The sequence below is a fragment of the Metopolophium dirhodum genome, chromosome 8 (assembly GCF_019925205.1).
Source record: "Metopolophium dirhodum isolate CAU chromosome 8, ASM1992520v1, whole genome shotgun sequence".
Lineage (NCBI taxonomy): Eukaryota > Metazoa > Arthropoda > Insecta > Hemiptera > Aphididae > Metopolophium > Metopolophium dirhodum.
In genome coordinates, this window is record NC_083567.1 from 17,415,737 (window position 1) to 17,437,348 (window position 21,612).

The 21,612-nt window shown below is 29.7% G+C and overlaps 1 protein-coding gene across 1 annotated transcript; it reads left to right on the forward strand.

Moving 5' to 3' along the window:
• The first annotated feature begins 15,686 nt into the window (after positions 1 to 15,686).
• LOC132950525 (zinc finger MYM-type protein 1-like) lies at positions 15,687 to 20,300 on the forward strand. The gene is made up of 5 exons (XM_061022024.1): positions 15,687 to 16,516; positions 16,710 to 16,814; positions 17,141 to 17,245; positions 17,301 to 17,375; positions 17,571 to 20,300. The coding sequence occupies exons 1-5, from the start codon at positions 16,396 to 16,398 to the stop codon at positions 19,814 to 19,816; spliced, it is 2,652 nt and encodes an 883-aa protein (XP_060878007.1). The 5' UTR covers positions 15,687 to 16,395; the 3' UTR covers positions 19,817 to 20,300.
• Positions 20,301 to 21,612: the final 1,312 nt, after the last annotated feature.

Consider the following 21,612-nt stretch of genomic DNA (forward strand, 5'->3'; position numbering starts at 1 on the left):
TTGTAATTTGTGTGTGTTAAACTAAACCGGTTACACCAGTGTAGCTGTTCTGAGCTTTAATTCATCACTACCCCACTCCTTACAATTGATAGGAATAATATATATTTTCGACATAACATCAATAATAACAGTTTAATATCAATGTTTAAATTATATTGATAGATTATAGATATATTAAAATGAACATAAGCTCAAAATGTTATACATCAATATTGATCACCTATACCTACTTTGTTTCTTACACTTTTTCAAAAAAAGTTTTGCATAGTGCCATGCAGACACTAGATGCTATAAAGCCCTCGCAAAAATTTAAATGTATAGATTAGTATTTATTATTTTTTTTAATTAAAAAATGTAGACTGGAATCAACACATTATAAATATGACAATATTACAGTTGTAGGTACCCTAGTACCTATAAAAGCTTGCTTTAGAATAGCTTTGTTTAAAGTGGTTAACTTGAATAGTTAATTGAACAAATACACGGAAAAGTACTAAGAATTACCTATAACCTATAAACAAATATTATATTAGTATTAGTTTGTATTTTATATAATATACCAAGCATACCAATGACACAAAATCTAAAATATTATTATTTATTTCTGAAGAATAGATAAATACAATTGTATTTATTATTAGTAGCTCTATATTATAAGCTCATTAATCGCAAGATATAAAATAAAACCAACACAGAAAATGTATTTTAAAGTATATATATTTTGTCAACTTAATGAATATACAAAAAAAACCATCAACCAGATTAAATTTAATACGATGCCATCGATATAAGTGTTATAACGGCCAGACACTCTGCAAATAGGAATTTCATGGTCAAATCAAGAATTTCAAGTTGCTTCCCGTAACGTGGGCGTACATGATGCAAATACGAAGGCAATGTTTGGTTAACACTTAACATAACATATTTCATATGTGTTCAGGGTGAAAACTAATTCCTCGGGCGTACAATTAAAACTATAAAACCTTCAGAATAGTAATAACTAATAAGTATTATATTTAAGGGGCCTACGTGCATGCGACAAATCAACAACTGAGATTAAGTGGTACAAAATATATTGGGTTTAATATATTTAAGAAACCACCTTAGAGGAAAAACACACATCAATCTAAAATCATCGTTCTGTTCAAAATCTAAAATGTTAATTTATTTAAAAAAAAAAGCAATATTGTAAAAAAACAAAATTATAGAAATTGTATTTAAGTTCATATTTTAAATATTAATATACAATTTATATCTTAAAATTTCGTACCTAGGTACTTATTATAGATTTTATTTATCTAGAATGAAGTATTATAATAATTATTGTTATTGAGCTTGTAATGAAAATTAGTTCAACCTACTGTATTACTTATAGAAAAATAACCTTAGAAATAGATGCTGACACACTGTCTCTGCTCAGAATCGTTTTTCGTATACAATGACTTATCATTGAATTCAAATTTCATACACATCTAGTAATTACAGTAATCTGTACTCAATAGCGTTGGAGATACCCTTGGATATACCTACTGCAGAGAGGGTTCCCTGGTTTTTATATTATTTTCATTGATTTTAATTAAGTATAAATTTGTGTTGAACCAGTTACACATGCCTAATATAGTAATATATAATATAGTCAATGTAATTAAAATGATTTATCCATTAATTCAATTATACATTTATACTACAGGGGTCAAACTCTTTATATTTGGATAAATTGAATTTCTGGTTTCAATTTCAATAATCGATTGCAGGTTTAAACGATTTTAATTAGGTACTAATTACCATTAAAAAAAATTATATATATATCATGTCGCATGTGGTGTGGGTTATGTTCAGTTCGTTTTAGAAGTATTATATATAGGTGGGTATATATACCAATTAAATAAATTAATATTGTTGTATAAAGATATATGAGGTTAATTTATCAATATAAATTCGTAGTTTGTAATACAAAATAATAATTTTTTTTTCAACATAAATGTGACAATGTAAAGTTTAAAAAGTTAAATCAAAAGCAGAAAATTGTCTAAATAAAGGAGACATCATCAAAGGTTAAAAATTCGAAAACTTCGTATTAGATTAGCCTAGCTATAGTATAAAAAAGAATAATTGAGTGGCGGCCAACATTTTCCGTACCCAGACTTCTCTGACACATCGTGAACCCATAACTTCTGACCAAAACTTTGGAATAATTCCAAGCTATGTGGTTTCCGATACAATTTTAAATTTTACCGTCTCGTCCTGACACATCGATGTGCAAAAGTAAAGCCAATAGGCCGAGTGAAATGTTTTTTTTTTTTTTAATTCTATTTTTCCTTTTGTATTGCTCACAAGTCACAATTGGTCTGTAAATTTAGTTTAAAGTGATCACGGGTGTAGTTAAAAATAGAACAAAAACTGTAACGCGTAACAGTTGTCCATTGCTTACGATAATTGGCCCTCGTATATGTAGAAAATTACATTACACAACATACGATAATCGTACTGCTACTAAAATATCGTATATATTTAGTGAAACGTGATATTAACATGGGATACGATTGTATCTGGGTTTGCATGGAAAAAATGGTAATCTTAAATTCTGTGCATTTTGTATTTTGTGTTCAAAAAAAAAAACTTGGGCGGATGTGTATCGTATATCCGGGAACAAATACGTAAGGTCGTCGACTATAGCCACGGGTATGACCCTTGAATTAGAAATGCGCCCTTGATTCAGAATCTTCCGACAGTGTTCCGGTCAACGCAGGACACAATTTGTATATTATCTCCTTCCTCTTGTATTATTTTGTTATTAATCAAGCATATCTATAATCGCTCAATAAACTCAGTATACCTAAGTATAATGCCATATTTTGTACCTATATAGTCTCAAGAATTAAGTATATACTTTCTCATAACAATTAACAAAATACCTACGTGCGCAAAAAAAATGTACGCAAAACCGTATATTTACTATTTACTTTCACTCAACCATTATTCCCCTTGAACAGTCAACCTTAACATTTTAGCCGAGTCATGGCCGAAAACTGTGTGAATAATAAACAAATATTAATCAAATTTACTTGCTGTGTGAAACGAGGAAAACTTTCTATGAATTTAATGAAAGTTAAAATTCAGACGCTCAACTCAGTGTATCAAATAATTGTATACTCAAAGAGTAGGAATAGATTAAGTTCAGAATCACAACAAATTTCTGCTATCTCAATAAATAAACTTATAATATTATGTTACAATTATAATTTAAAATTCAAGTTATACTGCAGTTTATGATTTATGCTTTATAATTGTATGCAGTTGGAACAAATGTTATACTCATTAGTTCTATCAAAACAACTTAATTATATTTACATTTTTACAACCATCTCCAGTTATGTTTATTGTGAATACCTATAATATATTAATATCGAAATACGTAATATTAACATAATCATTAATAATTATATTCATAGGTACATACAAAATTCAAATTCTTATGAAATTATTTAAAAAAATAACCAATCAATAAATACTAAAACCGCCTTATGAGAAATGTAAAATAGAAATATTATACGCCTATAAATTTAAATTTATAATATTTATTTGAGTGACTTCTATTTAAAAATGAAAGTAAAAATCGGGTAACTCGTTTCTGTTGTATACCTATAGTGGCTAATCGGTTTCGAGTGTATCAATTTACCATCTCATCATTGAATAGGTCAATGTACACAAATTTGTGTGTTGAACTTGGATACAGTGAAAAATAATTTTAAGTACATAAAAAATGATTCTGAGCTGAGGAGACTTTCGAGGAGCATTCGTAATCCGGTAGGCTTAACTTATATTTGACCAAAAATCGCAAATAACTTATTAAAGGTTATAATAGCCTTAAGTACAATGCTATGAAGCCAATACCGCGTACCGTAAGATTGTGTAAATAGCTTAAAATTAGTCTTAAACTTGGTATATATATATTTATATTTTTAATTACCTTAACAACAACTTATGAGAAACTTTATAAATTATATTATGTTGCTTTTTGACCAATAAGAAAAAAAGTTTAATCAACATAAAACTAAAAAAAATTTTTAATTTTAAATATCTATATTGTACCTAGCTCAAAAATAGTCAACATATTTTCTAGAAAATGTTAAGATTGGAGAAATTGTAATACTTCTAAACGTTATTACATAGATACACACAAAAGCACACATCATTGGAAAACCAATATTTTCTTCTTTCCTCTCAAAATCTAAAATATAAGGTAGTTTTTTCAACCTTCATTTGTATTCACCATTCACGGGTAAAAATCATAAAAAGACATGATAAAAATTGTTGATGTAAGTTCATATTCACACATTTTTATATTGCCTTTATAGTATATTATAGTATAATATATTATAGTACCTATATATTATATGGTATTAACTTGTGACTTGTTGATTGTTGACAGTTAATTTATAACATAAGTTACTATGAAATTAACTAATTAAGTATAAGCTAATGGGGACTGACGCGTTTAAGGACAACCATAATTACGGATTGGACAAAATTTCAAAATCTCAAAATGAATTATTATTCCAAAAATTACTATATGGTCAAAAAATCATTAATATTTTCTAAATTAAATACATTATTTATGGCTCCATGAAATGTCTATGATCTATTGACGTACCTATAACAAATGAACTAGTTAATCACGATAATTAAATGTTTTCAATTTTTCCTATATAGGTACTATTACTGCACGATAATGGCGACAAGTATACTCAAATACATTTATTATAACTTAAAGTTATACAACAATATTCAGCAGCTGTACGAGTAAACATTTTAAATGTCATTCATTCCTAATACTGAAATACCTATTAAATGCATTAAGGATGTAAATTGTAAGTTGTTGTTCTAGTTATGTTAAGATGACAATACAATATTATAATAATGCTATATTTGAATGTCATAATAATATAAAGATCTCATTGAGCCCATTGGATTGGAATAAGCGAAGGAATGAATAATAATTGTCATCGGAACATGTAATTGAAGTTATTTAGTTTGGACGGAATACAATTTAAATTACCCCGGCACCCCGCCACCCCTTATACTTGGCGATTGTTATAAAGGTTAGGTACACGTATAATATTACACCGCTACGTAAAAGAGACGCCATTTTAGTGTACCACGTGTATATTCAAATGAGAGGACTATAGAGGAGTAAGGACCCGAGAAAATGAGAGAAAAAATTTCATTATTACATTGAACTCTCCTCAATTGTTTCGTGTCCACACGCAGTACTTATGGACGCGAACCGATCGCGTATGCGTTAAGAATACGTATTTATAAGAGGTGCCACGACACGCATTCTAAAAAGTTGTTGTCAATCGTCACTCTGTGCTGTGTAGTCTTTACTGTACATACACTCGCACATTTAATATGTATAATATATAATATATGTTACATGTATGTAACGAACATGTATTGTTTTATACCGTGATCGCAATCAAGTCACAAAATTATATTAGACAAGAATATTGTCTTTTTTTATTTTATTTTTAACACTCTCAGGGTCATTGTCTCCACCACAGCCGCCAACGCAGCTATATAATGTATAGTTTTATTATTAAGAGTCGTGAAAATCGTGGGATACCCACATACTATATTGTATATAATATATATATATATGAATTAATGTATATTATATGAATTATGAATTATATATAGAAGATATGATTAGTCAGATATTTTTGGATATTGTAAACGGGCACAATGTTGACATAATAAAATAACGTGCTTAAGGTGTGATTTCTAGTACATGTATATAATGAGAGGGGCAGTATGACGAAAATTAAAAAATTGAACACACACAGTACCGCCTGTCTATATACACATACATTTGATACAATACGATATTATGTATGAAATTTAACTCATAAAAAACAAATTTTCTCATAATAGATGTTGATTATTATATATTATGCACAATGCTATACAGAGCTCAATAACCTTGACCGCCATTTTGTCCTTGTTAGTGACCCAGTGTCGAAGCGCGTGTTCATTGTAGTACAGCACAGTAAACACCGCTGACATGAAATGTGTACTATTTGCGCGTGTGCTTTTTGTCTTCAGTGTCAACCGACGCGTCGCTGTATACCCCCCAGAAGGCCAGGAGAGGTACTATTAAGGAGACATAGGGGAAATTCAAAAATTTCACAAAAAAACGCTCATCTGCAGAATAATATTGTAACAAGGTAGGTATAGGTACTTAAAAACCCCGACGCCTATGTAGATATTATTGTTTTGAAAATCCTATGAGATAACATTCGATCAAGGTTTTAGTAGTATGTAATAAAACGCACTCTCGTCATTATAAGCGTACGAGTACACGTCATATTCGTTTTATTTTGTGTCGAGTGCAAGAAAAACAAAATCCAAAAAAAAAAAACACGACACCAGACGTTCTCGTTATATAGTTTTATAATGCCAACGTCTATATATGAGAAAACCTTGACTATATTCTGCATACTCTTTATAACGCATTTAAACATTTATCAATGCGATAATAAGTAATTGAAATGTTTTAATGAAAAGTGTATAGTAATATAATCAGCTATTTATGTATGCTATAAAATTACATAATTACCTATATAACTTGGTAATTTTTTCTTTGAAACAAAATATATTATCTGATTGATTTCATACCATAGGTACCTATGAACTTTTTATTTTTTGTATTAAAAAGACAAAAAAATAGAATATGGAAAACAAATAACAAAATAGTATGCGCTATATTATGTTGTTATTTTGTGAGTCATAAAGTTTACCATGTAAATAAATATATTCAATATATATAGGTACTATACTATATGTCATTTAAGTCAAACAATAAAATAATTATAGGGGGGACGAGGTGGCCGAGTGGTCTAACGCGACGGATTCGGCACAGCCGGTCCGAGTTCGATCCTCGACCACTGGGCGGCATTTTTCTCCGTGCAAGTCACGGTGTCCGGAGAACAAGTGCCGCCATCCCCCCACCCCGGGGCACGGCAGAAACCTACGGGTGCCCCATTAGAAATTCTGCCAAACACAACACACACGTGTACCAACCTACCCAATATAAAAACCTACCAAACCTACCCAATATAAAAAAAAAAACCTACAGTGCCCTCCCCACACCCAATGGCCTATGTTGCCGCGGGTTACCCAATAAAAAAAAAAAAAAAAAAAAAAATAATTATACTTGTAAGCGTAACCATATTTTTTTTAGATCTATACAAGGGCTGCCGATGTTAAAATTATTATTATATGACATATTGATTTTAAAATAATTAAAAAATGAATCGATGTTATTTCATATAATATTACTTCATATTGTTATAATACACCTATATATTATATATTATGTCAATTTGGGTTATCTCATAAATATATAGCGATCAAGTACAAATGTTTCTATTTTGTTCACAATGTGACCACAAACTTGGCATTGAGCCCGTTAAGATTTACATATATAGCTTATTATATACCACTGACCAGATTAGAACATCGGCAGATGAGTAAGAAAAGGGTAGTCTGCAGAAAGATAGTTCACGCACTATAGAAAAACATCAACAATACGCATATATTACATATTATGATTATATTATACCTATACAATAGCATATAGTATATTATTATTGATACCTATAATCAGGCGTACATTTATTTTCGGTGATAGCGAGTATGAATATAAATTTGAGGATATATATTATGCCCATGAATTCTGTATATTTTTTTTTTTTTTTTTTTTTTTTTTTTTTTTTTTTTTATTGGGTAACCCGCGGCAACATAGGCCATTGGGTGTGGGGAGGGCACTGTAGGTTTTTTTTTATATTGGGTAGGTTTGGTAGGTTTTTTTTATATTGGGTAGGTTGGTACACGTGTGTGTTGTGTTTGGCAGAATTTCTAATGGGGCACCCGTAGGTTTCTGCCGTGCCCCGGGGTGGGGGGATGGCGGCACTTGTTCTCCGGACACCGTGACTTGCACGGAGAAAAATGCCGCCCAGTGGTCGAGGATCGAACTCGGACCGGCTGTGCCGAATCCGTCGCGTTAGACCACTCGGCCACCTCGTCCCCCCAATTCTGTATATTATATTATTATGTACTCACAATTCACAAGTCTTAGTTATAGGTATCGTCATTCGGCATAATATACCAATAAGAACCTATAAAATAATAGAAGTATATTTATGTTGATTTATAAATTATAATAATAAACACAATATGAGTATAATAACACCAATAACGCACTAATAAGTAATAACGTAATAATAACATAATATGTAATAATACAATTTCTGAATATTCATTAAATTAACACTTTTCTGTTTTCATGTTATAGATTTTATTGCTGAATGAAACAACAGTCATCGCAGTGATATCGAGTTGGCGCATGAAAGCCGAAAGGGGTGTAATGTTTAAGGACCAATTTCTCTCTTCCCCCGGATGGGTGTGCCTGGGTATTTGACCCCAAGTCCGGAAGTCAGCGTTGGATAAGTACGCACTATAGTAGTACATCTAGTATATATCTGTGAAACGAATAGCATTAATATGCTCTATTGTAATACACACATACACTACTACATATACATATTTGAAATTAACGAAACATGCAGCGTTGTTGTGTATTGTTAAATTTACGACATGGGTGACAAATCGATCACGTATTAGCATTAGGTAGAAGAGGTAAGTAGGTACATATATAATATATGACAAACAAACTGCGTTTATAAACAATACAATAATATACACGCAAGTAATTGATAAATGAACTCTAAAAAAAACACAAACCTCTGCTATAACTTATACTTTACGTTAACCTATGGAGTATGGACACTATTATTTGTTTGATTTTTAGATTGATCTCAACGCGGATTCGACGGAATACTTCATAGTATATGCCTATTATGATTAAATTTTAGTTACAATGTGACTAACATAATAGTCAACATTAAATTAGTGTAATAATTGACTAAAATCATTTCACAGGCTGATAATAATATGCATACCAATACTACGCAACTCTAATCATTGTTATACATTTTAAACAAATTTCATTAATCATTATTATATAAATTAGTATGCATGCATAACTAAAAATTATAATGGCATCATTCTAGACTGCAGTTGAACACAAATTGTGTAGACGTGTAGTGTAGGAAATTCAAAAAGTGTAGTTGAACCATGTCAATAATGTACAATTGAGTACATCGCATTGATTATAAAAGTACCTACCTATATTTTACATTTTAATTTTAATTGAAAAGACAATATTCAAATGAATTATAAAATATATTAGAAGCCATAATTGGCGCTAATAAAGGTATTTTTACTGGCTGTTAAATATGAAAACAATTTTATCTGTTATATAATAGGTAGATACCTATATACTCATTTCTAAATTCTTTCAACATAAAAATACACGTTTCTATAATAAATACAATTTATACAACGTATCCTATTGTGACCTGTGGTCAACAATATTTTCAATCAAATATTTTTCAACTATCCAAGTAATAATCAAATTGAATGTACCTACAATAATTAATATTCATAAATATTTATACAACTGGCGAACGTCAATTTTATTCAATCACTATTAGATACGTCTATTTTATTTTAATTCCATTAACTTAGTAAGGTTAAGCATTTGGGCGATATGTGGGTTTGGTGTAATACAGTACACACTCAATGTATAATTTTGGGCCATAATATTTAACTAATTAACATTCGTTTATCCATTTATCTATGAAGTTAGGAAATCTATATGTACAAGCCACTCAAAACCCTGAACCCACAATTCATTTCAGTCAGCGAAAATTTGTAACTTGGTATTTATTGACCATGTGTAAAACGATTGCCATTAATAAGTTGATCTCTAGTAATTGGCTCTAGGAATAGCATCGATAACGCCTCGAGGTTTTATTATTTAAGGTTGCAGTGAGAGATATTCCGAAATCATAATCCAGATAAACGACTCGACGGTCTCTGGCCAACCTTGGCAGCAACTTCAGAGTTCATGCGCGCTGAGACAACAAAGTACTTCAGACATGTACCTTGAAATGAGCAATCATAACATACTCCTTAATATTTGTCTTGATTAAAAAGAATTACATCAGACGTTTAAGATATTTTCATAAAGCGCTGCTTCATATTTTGTATTATTTTCAATGTTGTCATTTTACTACTCAACATTTAAACCAGCAAAAGTTAAATTTAGAGTGAAACCCTTCAAATAAATTTTTCTTGTGACACTAGATTAAAACGAATTAGTAAATTTTATGGTTTTTGATAACCCGAAAATTATGGACGTATTATACTATTGACTTAATAAGTATTTATTTAAGATATAATCTACATTTTTATGAACATATAATAGTTAATAACTTGTTTATAGGTACCTATAACTTAATTTAAGTAATTTTGATTGTTAAATTTACAAATATAATTATAATATATACTTACATCGAAATCCTGTATTTAAATTTTAAAATTTAAATTAATAATATTACTCAATTAAATATAATTTCAAATAAATGTCCATATAGAGAATTAGAGACATGGACGGACATAACATTATTATAATATAATAGTATTTACTATTTAGATATGTATTCATATTTGTAATTTGTATCGTTTAGTATATAATATAATGATGTATTTATGAATTTTATGATGTACATACATACATTTGTAGGTACTTGCCACATGTTTTTAAATTACAATTTACATAACTTTTTATTAACATATAAAATATATGCATTTCTCAAATTTACATTGTATAATTAAAATAAAATTCAAAACAAATATTATGAATTGATTTTAAATAGCAAGTGAACTGTGGTCAATGCCGTTTGGTTGATAAATGGATTCCCTACACGTCAAAAGCCGCATCCATCCGTCTCAATCGAATTTATTCACTTTGTAGTAATTTAACGTATGGAGCAAATTATAACGGTTTTGATATCCAAAGGCTATTACGATCGCCGTATACAATATTGTTTTGATACCTATATAATAATTTTAAGATGAATTCTTAATATATAGGTAACACCTATGATAAACACTTATTAAATATGGAAATATCCACCTCATTCTAAAAAACTATATGTATTTCACTTTATATCAAACTAAAATACACGTGTAAGTATTTTATGAAAAATTCTCTATAATTAATAATAAAGATTTATCTATTTGTTATGTCTCCTACAGCCAAAATCATTTGACCTCCCTCACATTTTTCGATTTATTATCGAACAAATGTCGAGAAAACGTTTCTTTGTTTTTTGTTTTAGCTGACGTTAAAAATTTAAATAATGGCACCGGCCGCCAAAACGGCAATGCGAAAACTAAAAAAAAGCATGCGACACATAGACCCTGAAACTTAAATAGCATGAAATTCTAAGTTTTTCTTCGAACACACTCGCAGGGGACAACGCCATCGGTCAATTAATACTGCTAAGTTTAACCTCCTGCATTAATTCCTACATAGTTACAATTATTACTACCTACTAACTACGTTAAGTGAGACAATATGATAATTATCCATTTCTAGTTTAACTCCAAGAAGGTGATTAATAATAATTTTTAATAACATATATTATTATACCTCATCGAGGTTAAAACTACTTAACATGTAGTCTTCAAAGTCGTCTAAACCTAATAAACTGGCCTTCGTATAGGAAAACATTATTGTACCTATTTTTCCCCACTAGCTGTGGTTAATTTCCCTATTCAACTTTTGATTTCCTATTTTTATTTAGACCAAATTGTTTTTTTATTATTATTGAGAAAGATATCACAACAGCAATGGCAATTTAATGTTACATTTTATTACATGTCTTAAAATTAGTTATAACGAGTTAGGTAATAAATATAAGATTAATATTTAATATTGATTTACATTTTACATTAGGACACTAGGTACCAAACTAATACCTAAATGAGAGGGTAATAAAAAATAGCAAATAGCCTGTTCTAAAATTGAGAAATATAATAATTATAATTACATTATGTAAGTTCATATTATATAATATATATATTTATATATAATATAAATATTATTTATCTAGTGTGTAAACCTACAATTTTTTTTAACATTTCAGTACATAGTTCCTCCAAAAAAAAAAATCAATAATTAATAAGTACTAATATAAAAATGCCGTTTTAAATTCATCAAAAAGCGATTATAAATTTATTACTGCGAGTAGTTAGTGACTTTCATAATACTGTGGGTATTTAATTAGAAGTTAGTGTTTATTTATTATTTGAGATATTTAATTATTACCCCAATTAATCACTATATAGTACAGACTTAAGTCATCAAACATTGACACCTGCAGTCACCAAGTAATCGGTTATCAGTTATTTGTCTAACAAGTTTAACCTGTTTTTCAAAACCAACATTTTATTTTGTTAATCCATAATTTTATTTACTTATATAATTATTCTTTTGATTTTTATACGTACTTATATGTTAAAGCATGCAATGCGTTATATTATTGGTACATAGGTATATTAATTCTTATTAAAATTAAAAGAAATTCGTATTTCAGCCGTATGACACTAAGGTCTAGTTTTCCGGCCAGTATAACCCCTACTTTCATAAACACGTATCCGACGTATGTTAAAGTACATCATGTAACCTAATAGGTGTTTCGCAGGACAAAATTATCATCGTGCCCCCATGTCCCTTTTTAACAGAGGGTCTGTTGAGGTTCGTTCCTTTTATTTTTAAACAAATTACTCTGTGTCTTGGCACGTGATGACCTAGGAATAGTTCCAAACGAACCGATCGGCTGTCACATATATTTGTTTGGGGGGCTGAAATTGTTTAGTCTTTAAATAACTCTGGTACTGATGCGGACACGAGGGTGTGGGGACATTTTACCATACGGCCATAGCCGGTGACCGAAAAAAGAACGCATTCGAAATACTTAATGAACTAGCCCGGAAAGAAGAGTTACTAACAATTAAGATTATAAAAATAAATTTCACACCAAGTAAAATATAGTACTTACTTACTAGTTTTACTAACAGAGTGGTACCTTATACATTCCGTAGAAGTAAAATTCAATAATATTAACATTGTTTTGTCCCAACAAACACTTTTTCTATTCCTTATTACTTAATTCATATTTGGATTTCACTATAGTGAAACACTATATTATAACGTACGATATTCATATATCTATAAGTTATAACTATATTTCTTCAACTATCAATATGTAGGTATTATATATTTATATGTTTCGTCGAATTTTAATTGGAACTATAGTCACCCTACTGTATGGTTAAATAACCCAGTGTTAACTACAATTTATTGTGGAATGTTGAATTATTAAAAACGATTTTATCCAGCTTATGTTTATTATAAGTAATAACCGTTATTATACTCTATAGTTATAAACTATAACTTAATTAAATAGTTTTTTTTTTATATTTCTCATATGAAATACCTATATTGAAATATGTATATTTCTATAATACCTAATATCTATAAACTATATAATATTTATAATTATAATAATTATACTTAAATGACAATAATAAAGTAATATAATGAAATTGTTTTTAATTCAATCAATAACTATGAGTACGCATTTATAAATTGTGGAGATATATCATACGACATAGATGCATACTGCATAGGTATGCACTTATACATAAATGTGATCAAGCATTTGTATAAGATGTATTTGTGTATTTTTATGTTTAAATTAATACGGTGTGATTGAAGTATTTAACAACCAAATGTAATAATATGTAATAACTAATAAGTTCTGACTTATTGCATAACTAACAAGTAATAACTAATAATAAAAACGTCATAAACAAATTAATAACAACAATATTTATGTTTTATAGTAAACAACCAAGCGATAATAGACGCGGCTGTTATTCGGTGTAAATATAACGGAAAGGAGAGAGAGAGAGAGAGAGAGAGAGAGAGAGAGAGTATGAGAGAGTGTTGTGGAGTGTATGTGAGAGACGGATATAGAGAGAGGGAGCGAGTGAGTTCATTGAAGGAAAAATGATCGAAACACTCTCGTGAATGTGATTAAAACCGGAGTCGTTGAAGAGTGCTCGAGTGAAAGTGGTACAAACATTTATTGTCTTCCAGGACTCATCAGCCTTCAGTTTTAAATTTCGACAAGCTATAAATACATTTTCTTTTTACTTTTCAAAATGCCGACCACTCAAGGCCATTGACTACACCCGACACATAATATTATTATTATTATTATATTTATAATACATAATATATGTACCCATGTCCCATGTTCTACGTGGCTATTTATAATATACAAAATCTAACCTGAGCCTAGTCGCGTCACGGGGGAATTTGGTCAGTGGTGTCGAAACGTATTTAATAAGTTGAATGTATATCTCACGTCTCACCCTCACGAAGAACCTCCTATAAGCTCATATATATTATAACGACAAAAGATTTAATTTTTGGACACACTATAGGGATACAACAATAGGGTTTCTGCTGTTCGAACACTTCAAATCGTCACGTAATATCATAATATATTCTGTGTGTGGTAGACTCTTTTCAAAATTAATTTGATCTTATATAAAAATCAAACTCCGATAGTCTTATATTTTTGACATTTAATTAGGTATTTAATAAGCTATTACCACAGTCCACAACTACGAATATATTCCTAACCGTCCGCAGACCGTTGTAGACAGCATAAAGGATAAACAACCTGCTATTCTTTCATCGTGACATATCGTGGTTACTATGGACAGTATTAGACAGGCCCTAACGCCCCATAGAAGGGTATGTTTTTAGTTTTTACAATATAATCTATGCGTGGTTATACCTACAGCCTACCGTGGTCCATGGTTATAGCGACCGCGTTATAGACGAGCAGATGAAATTTCCGTTTTTCTTTCGGCCTGTCTTACAAGTTACAATATATTATACCGCTGCTGATCTATAATATTGCCGTTGAAGAAAATTGTCAATAATACTATTATACCATCATGTATTTTGTGTAATATTTATAATTTAATATTATCAGTTGTACTTAAAAAACTTCTGACTTTTTTTTATTGTGGCTAATTTATATTGTAGGTTATTGCAGGTCGATACAATCACTAAAATCAAGAAGACTACCGCGTACAATAAATTAATATGTAATAACCACTATTATAATATAATAATATTTTATGATAAACAATAATATATGTTAGTGATAAATGATAATAAATTGACCAATCAGAATAGCTCCCCTGACGCTGACATTTTCAAACGCCATAGCATGTGGGAGTTTATGTGCAATATAACCTGTATAATTTAGACATGATTTTTTATGAAGGTTGACTTGGATTTTACAAACCTATATATTTTTATTCCTGCATTATATTATAAAAACACAATAAATTAAACTATGCAATAATGTACAATACCACTGATAATTTTGTAATAAAATCAATGATAATATTCATAATATTATATAATTTATTATTCTAGAAATCGTTATGATATACTTATAATACGGAGTAGAATATTACGTTACGGTTAACCGGATATATTTTGACAAGGTTAGGACATAAACGCCTCACTCACCTATATTATTTTTTAAGAGAGGAGACCCTCCCGTTTGCTCATCACGCTGTGTAGAGGTGTCTCTCTCGCTGTCAGGTTAAAACAGAATGCAGTCAGTGCCGCAACTACCACCAGGGCAAGCAGGGCAAAGCCCTGCCAGAGGGCCCAAATTAATTTTTCAAAGGGGGCCCATAATGGGTGGATCCTATTATTATTTTTCCGGGTTTTTGATTTTGTAAAAATGTATTTTGAATTGAAATATTTTAAATATTAAATATTAAGGAGTTCATAATCGATAAGTAATAATGCGGTAAACATAGACCTTATGCTTAAATAATAATTTAGATTTTAGGCACAAACTATGAAAAGTCTGTGGTATAAGTATAAGGTCTTTGGCGGCAAATCAATTTCACAGATTTATTCTGTGATAAAAGATTAATGATGAAAAAATCACCGATCATCTTGGCGTTGGCTACACTGAATACTCAGTTTGTCTTATAAACCAAAGCATTATTCTGTGACCAAAGTAAGCACCACTAAAGTGCAAAATAAAAATAGAATAAAAATATCTCTTTTGTTTACATTTAGGTACCTACATACAAAATAATAATTCACCAATTATCTTCCGAACTAACCTTTATGGCTTATGCCTCTATGTGTTTTAAATTATTTCAAATTTATAATCACCAAGTTACTACTAGGTACTTTTAATTTTCACTTTTCATTGAATAGTTTGCATTGCTAATAAAAAAATACTTTTATTAATCATTGCTGTTAATACTTTAATACTTGACTTATAAGTTATTTTAATCATATTTACAATGTCAAAATATCTCAGTGGTTCAGCAAAAAGGAAAATGAGAATAAAAAAAGATGAAGAAATAAAGAAGTTGAGAGGTTCATTAAATATGTTTGTAGTAAAAAACAATTTGGATAATGCTGGTAAGTGGTAAATATATATTATTAAATACTGGGTGGTTGTTAAAATTCCTGAAGTTAAGATTTTCTTAAGACGAAGGTCGTTTACTAAAAACTTAGTTTACTATTTACACATTTACCTAGTAATAACATTACATTCTGCATACAACTGTAAATAATATGATGTGAATATGTGATATTTTTTTAAATATTTTAGTTGACAAGTGTGCCAAAAATGTAATTATTAAAACAAATAAAAATACTGATGTGGAATCGTCTGGGACTTGTGATGATACTGAGCCAGACATATTTGATAATCAAGGTAGGAACCTAAATTAAACTTTTCAAAATTATTAAAATTTAAAAATGTAAACTATACAAAAAACTATGAGGATAAACACATCATATTCAATAGGTAGAATAATTTATAATTATGTTGATATTTATTACTTAGTGATTTAAGTATAGTTTTAGCATACTTTTTTTGTTTATAATTTGCAATTTCCATTTGTTGTTTAATTTATTATATTGATATACCTATGTAGGTGCCTAAACTATAGTTGTTCACTTCTTCATAATATTATCATTATAAATTGTTATGAACATTTTAGTTTATTGTATTTTATAAAGTGATTTTTTTGCTTTTAGTCGATAACTTTTCCACCAACTTAATTAGTAAAATAAATGAAAATACTGATTTGGAATCGTCTGTGACTTGTGATGATACTGAGCCAGACATATTTGATAAACCAGGTAGGAACCTAAATTAAACTTTTCAAAATTATTAAAATGTAAAAATGTAAACTAGGTGAAAATGAAAATAATGAAGTAGAATCGTCTGACACTTGTGATGTTACTGAGTCAGGCATATTTGATAAACCAGGTAGGTAAAATATATTTCTCAAAATACCTATAGTTTTCTTAAAACTTAAACTAAACTGAATAAATTAATAATCATAATAATTACATCTATTTCAATTGATATTAAATGTAAAAAGATATTCATATAGCTGTTAAACAGTTTTGATATTCATTACCTATCTTATAATATGTATAGTAAATTTTGTTTTATTTATAGGTTTAGATTTAACAAATGATTATCCAACTGACCGTGGACATTTTAAAGAGTTTGATACTGTAAAATCTGATTTGAAGAGAAGTATTTTATTGCATGGACCATGTAAACCAACCAACATAGAATTTCCCTATAGCCCTGATGGAAAAGGCATCCTTAGACGTTTTTCAGCACAGTTTTATCACAAAACTACAAATACAGGACTATGTATACCCAGAATATGGTTATGCTATTCAGTCATTTTAGATTGTGCATACTGTGAAGTATGTTGGCTTTTCGCTGATAGGCAAAATAGAAATTTTAAAATAAATTGGATATTAGGAATTAATGATTGGCACCATATTGGAGAAAAAATTGGAGCACATGAAATTTCTCAACAACATATTCAAGCCACTGAAGTCCGAGTACGCTGGTTAAAAAACGAAACTATAGACAAACATATGGAAGATAAAATTATTAAAGAAGCTAGTTTTTGGAGAAATGTTTTAATTAGATTAGTCAAAATTATTTTATTTTTAACTGCGGGGAATACTGCTCTCCGAGGAAACGAAAACAGTAAAACTAAAATAAATAATACAGAAGGAAACTTTATCAGGACTGTAAGGCTAATGGCAGATTTTGATCCTGTTTTAAATAATCTATTGAATAATGAAAATAATAAAATAAAATACCTGAGTTGGAAAATTCAAAATGAATTAATTCATTTATTATCCTCAGAAGTATTAAATATATTAGCAAACGAAGTAAAAAGATCTAAATATTATTCAATAATAGTAGATTCGACACAAGATATAACAAAAATTGATCAATTGAGTGTTATACTGCGTTATGTTGTTTTAAACTATGAAACAAAATCATTTGAAGTAAAAGAATCTTTTTTTGGGTTTTTTGAATTAGAGAACCATGGCTCAAAGGATTATGAAAATCTTATTTATGATGTGTTGAAAAAGTACAATTTAGACATCCAAAATTGTCGTGGCCAGGGTTATGATGGTGCAGCAGTAATGAGTGGAGCTTATTCAGGAGTGCAACAAAGAATATCTTCTACCGTGTCGAATGCACATTATGTACATTGCTGCGCACATAACCTTAACTTGGTGATTTGTGATGCAGCCAAATCGACGCAAGTTGCAACTAACTTTTTTACAACATTACAAACTATATTCAATTTTTTTAGTTCTAGTTGTCCTAGATGGGCATCACTTGCATTTGGTGATGACACTGCCAAAACAATTAGACTTAAAGTATTAAAAAAAGTTTGTCCTACTCGCTGGGAGGCTAGGCATTCATCAGTATCAGCATTAAAACAAAGGTATATAGAAGTTATAAAATCATTAACATATATGAGTTTATCAAGTAGTAAAGTAGATGAAAAACATATGGCAATTTCAATTAAAAAAAAAATAGAATCTTTTGAATTTTTACTTATGTTATGTTTGTGGGAACGAGTATTGCGTCCTTTGCATGGTATCTCTAAACTTTTGCAGAAGCAAGACATTGACCTCCAGAAAGCATTAGATAGATTGACTGATGCCTATACTTGTATGCAGCAACTAAGGAATGACTATTGTAGTGTAGTTGAAAATGCAAGCAACCTGGCAATTAAATGGGGTATTCCAACTGATGACAAAGTGGTTCGCCAAAAAAAAGCAAGGTTGTTTTTTGATGAAGTAGATGGTGACAGACGAATGAATATCACACAAGATAATTTTAAAATAAAAGTATTTTTACCAGTTGTTGACACAATAATATGTCAACTTAAAGATCGATTTAAAGGTTTACATAACGTTTGTAGTATTTTCAATTTTTTGAAACCTCAAACACTTTTAGGACCAGATGAAATTACTATTAAAGGATCATATGACTTTATTCAAATGTATCAATCAGATATAAGTTCTGATTTAACAAGTCAACTGCTATCAATCAAAGAAATTATAAAAAATAAAAATTTGAATAGTATCCAAGCACTGGCCTCATTTATTCTCGAAAACGACTTTGCTACAAGTTACTCTGATGTATTAGGAGCATGTATAATTTATTTGACATTGCCAGTAACGGTTGCAACAGCAGAAAGGTCTTTTTCAAAACTTAAAATAATAAAAAGCTATTTAAGGAATTCAACTGGACAAGAACGACTGTCCAATATTTCAGTTTTAAATATCGAACAGCGTCGTACAAAAGAAATTGATATGGACAAAATATTAACAAATTTTTCAAATATGAAAGCAAGAAAAATGAAATTTGATTAAGTATGAATTAATATATTGTTAAGTTTATTAAAATTATTTAAATATATAACATAAAATATATAAATACAGATATCATTTCCACAGAAACATAGAATACAATAGTTTTACAAAATAATAATCATTTATCATACCTTTTAATTTTATCAAAAAAAAAAATTTCTAGCAGCATTTTATATTATTATGTACCCTCTATAGTTGTAGGGCCCGAAATTTAATTTTGCCCTGGGGCCCTAAATTACTAAGTTGCGGCACTGAATGCAGTTCTATTACGACAAGGAGATAGGAGAAATTTCAGAATCTCTGTAAGTCTAGCTGAAACATTGACCCCGGTGCCGAACAATATAATATTTTCCAAGCTCACGCAAATCTTATCGGAAGCACGCCTTATCAACACAATACATCTAAATCAACAGGATACAAAAACTCCATTATAATATTATTACTCATAAGTATGTTTTTTAATTTTAACTTATATCCTCTTCAGTAATTTATTTTCGACCAATGTTTCTATTATTAACTATGTAAATAAATACTATGTAATCTGTATAATATTATATCCTACTCACCCTTTCATAAGTATATTAGTAAATAATAATGTAATGTCACGTTCAACGGCCATAGATGCCGCGGACTGTTATAATAAAAACAAGGTTTATAATATATATTATATACGATAAATTCTAAATAACGATCGTAAATGTGTCGAGTATGAAACTATCTATCCCAAAAGGAACTTGCGGTGTTATTATTAATATTGACTGATATACGTCTTTGGCACCTGACGTGTAATCCTCGAACAACGGCACAACGTTCAAAAATCGAAAATTACACTTTCTGTTTTTGATTATTTTTTCAACACGTCGTTCGCAGTAAAAGTAAAAACTAAAAACCCATCGCGGTGTTGCAATGTTTATTATGTAATATAATTATGATGTTTCTAGTCTCTGAACCTGCCCGACGACAACCGTATAGGCCGATTAGATAGAACGTAAACTGAATATATAATTTAGCTATTTATATTAAATTTATTTTAAGAACTTTTCAGAATGCTTATAGTGTACACCCCCGAGTCACCCCAACAGCGCGGAAAGTACGAGTGCCGCCGGGGGCCGGCTTCCAAGAATTATTATTTGACTATTTTAGTCGAATAATATACGTTACAGTGATGTATAATTAGAAATATTTATAGTAATAATCGTTTCGTAGAATCTTCTCTGCTGTATTTTATGATAATATTATTATTTCCAAGTGACTATTGGTAACTTGAGTTTAGGCTAATTATAGTTTTTCATACAATTCTCATAACAATATTATATTATTATTATAACGAGTCATATTATGGGGTTACCACTGTTACCAGTAAAGTCACGAGTGAAAATCGTTTTGTTTACCCTAACTAATCCTATTCTTATCGATAATAATAAATTATACACGTCAGATACGAAGATGTCTATTCGAAAACCGTTTTTCACCGGTAACGCGACCGTCTCTTGTTATTGATAAAAAACCGTATTCCGATATTTCGCTTTTTTCCGACGTGCAAACTCGTAGGTCGGTCATATTATTGTCATGATAATAATAATATTATGTGTACATAACGATGATGTTGCAAATCGTCTCGATAGATAATAATATAAACAAGCATAGTGTGGTAAAGTAATAGCATACCAAGCGCCATAATATTATCACGTCCGCGGGAGAAGAAAATCGAAAGGAAATCCTAACCACCTCGGCCAGTGGCAACACGCCCAATCGGAAACGCGAACGCGGGTCGGTAATCGTCACCCATCGACGTG

What these genes read in the sequence shown, in the direction of transcription:
- LOC132950525 (XM_061022024.1), top strand. Translation starts at nt 16,396, where the DNA reads ATGTCAAAATATCTCAGTGGTTCAGCAAAAAGGAAAATGAGAATAAAA. An exon ending in AGACATATTTGATAATCAAG is followed by an intron (nt 16,815 to 17,140) that starts GTAGGAACCTAA and finishes TTTTGCTTTTAG; the next exon opens with TCGATAACTTTTCCACCAAC. An exon ending in AGACATATTTGATAAACCAG is followed by an intron (nt 17,246 to 17,300) that starts GTAGGAACCTAA and finishes AATGTAAACTAG; the next exon opens with GTGAAAATGAAAATAATGAA.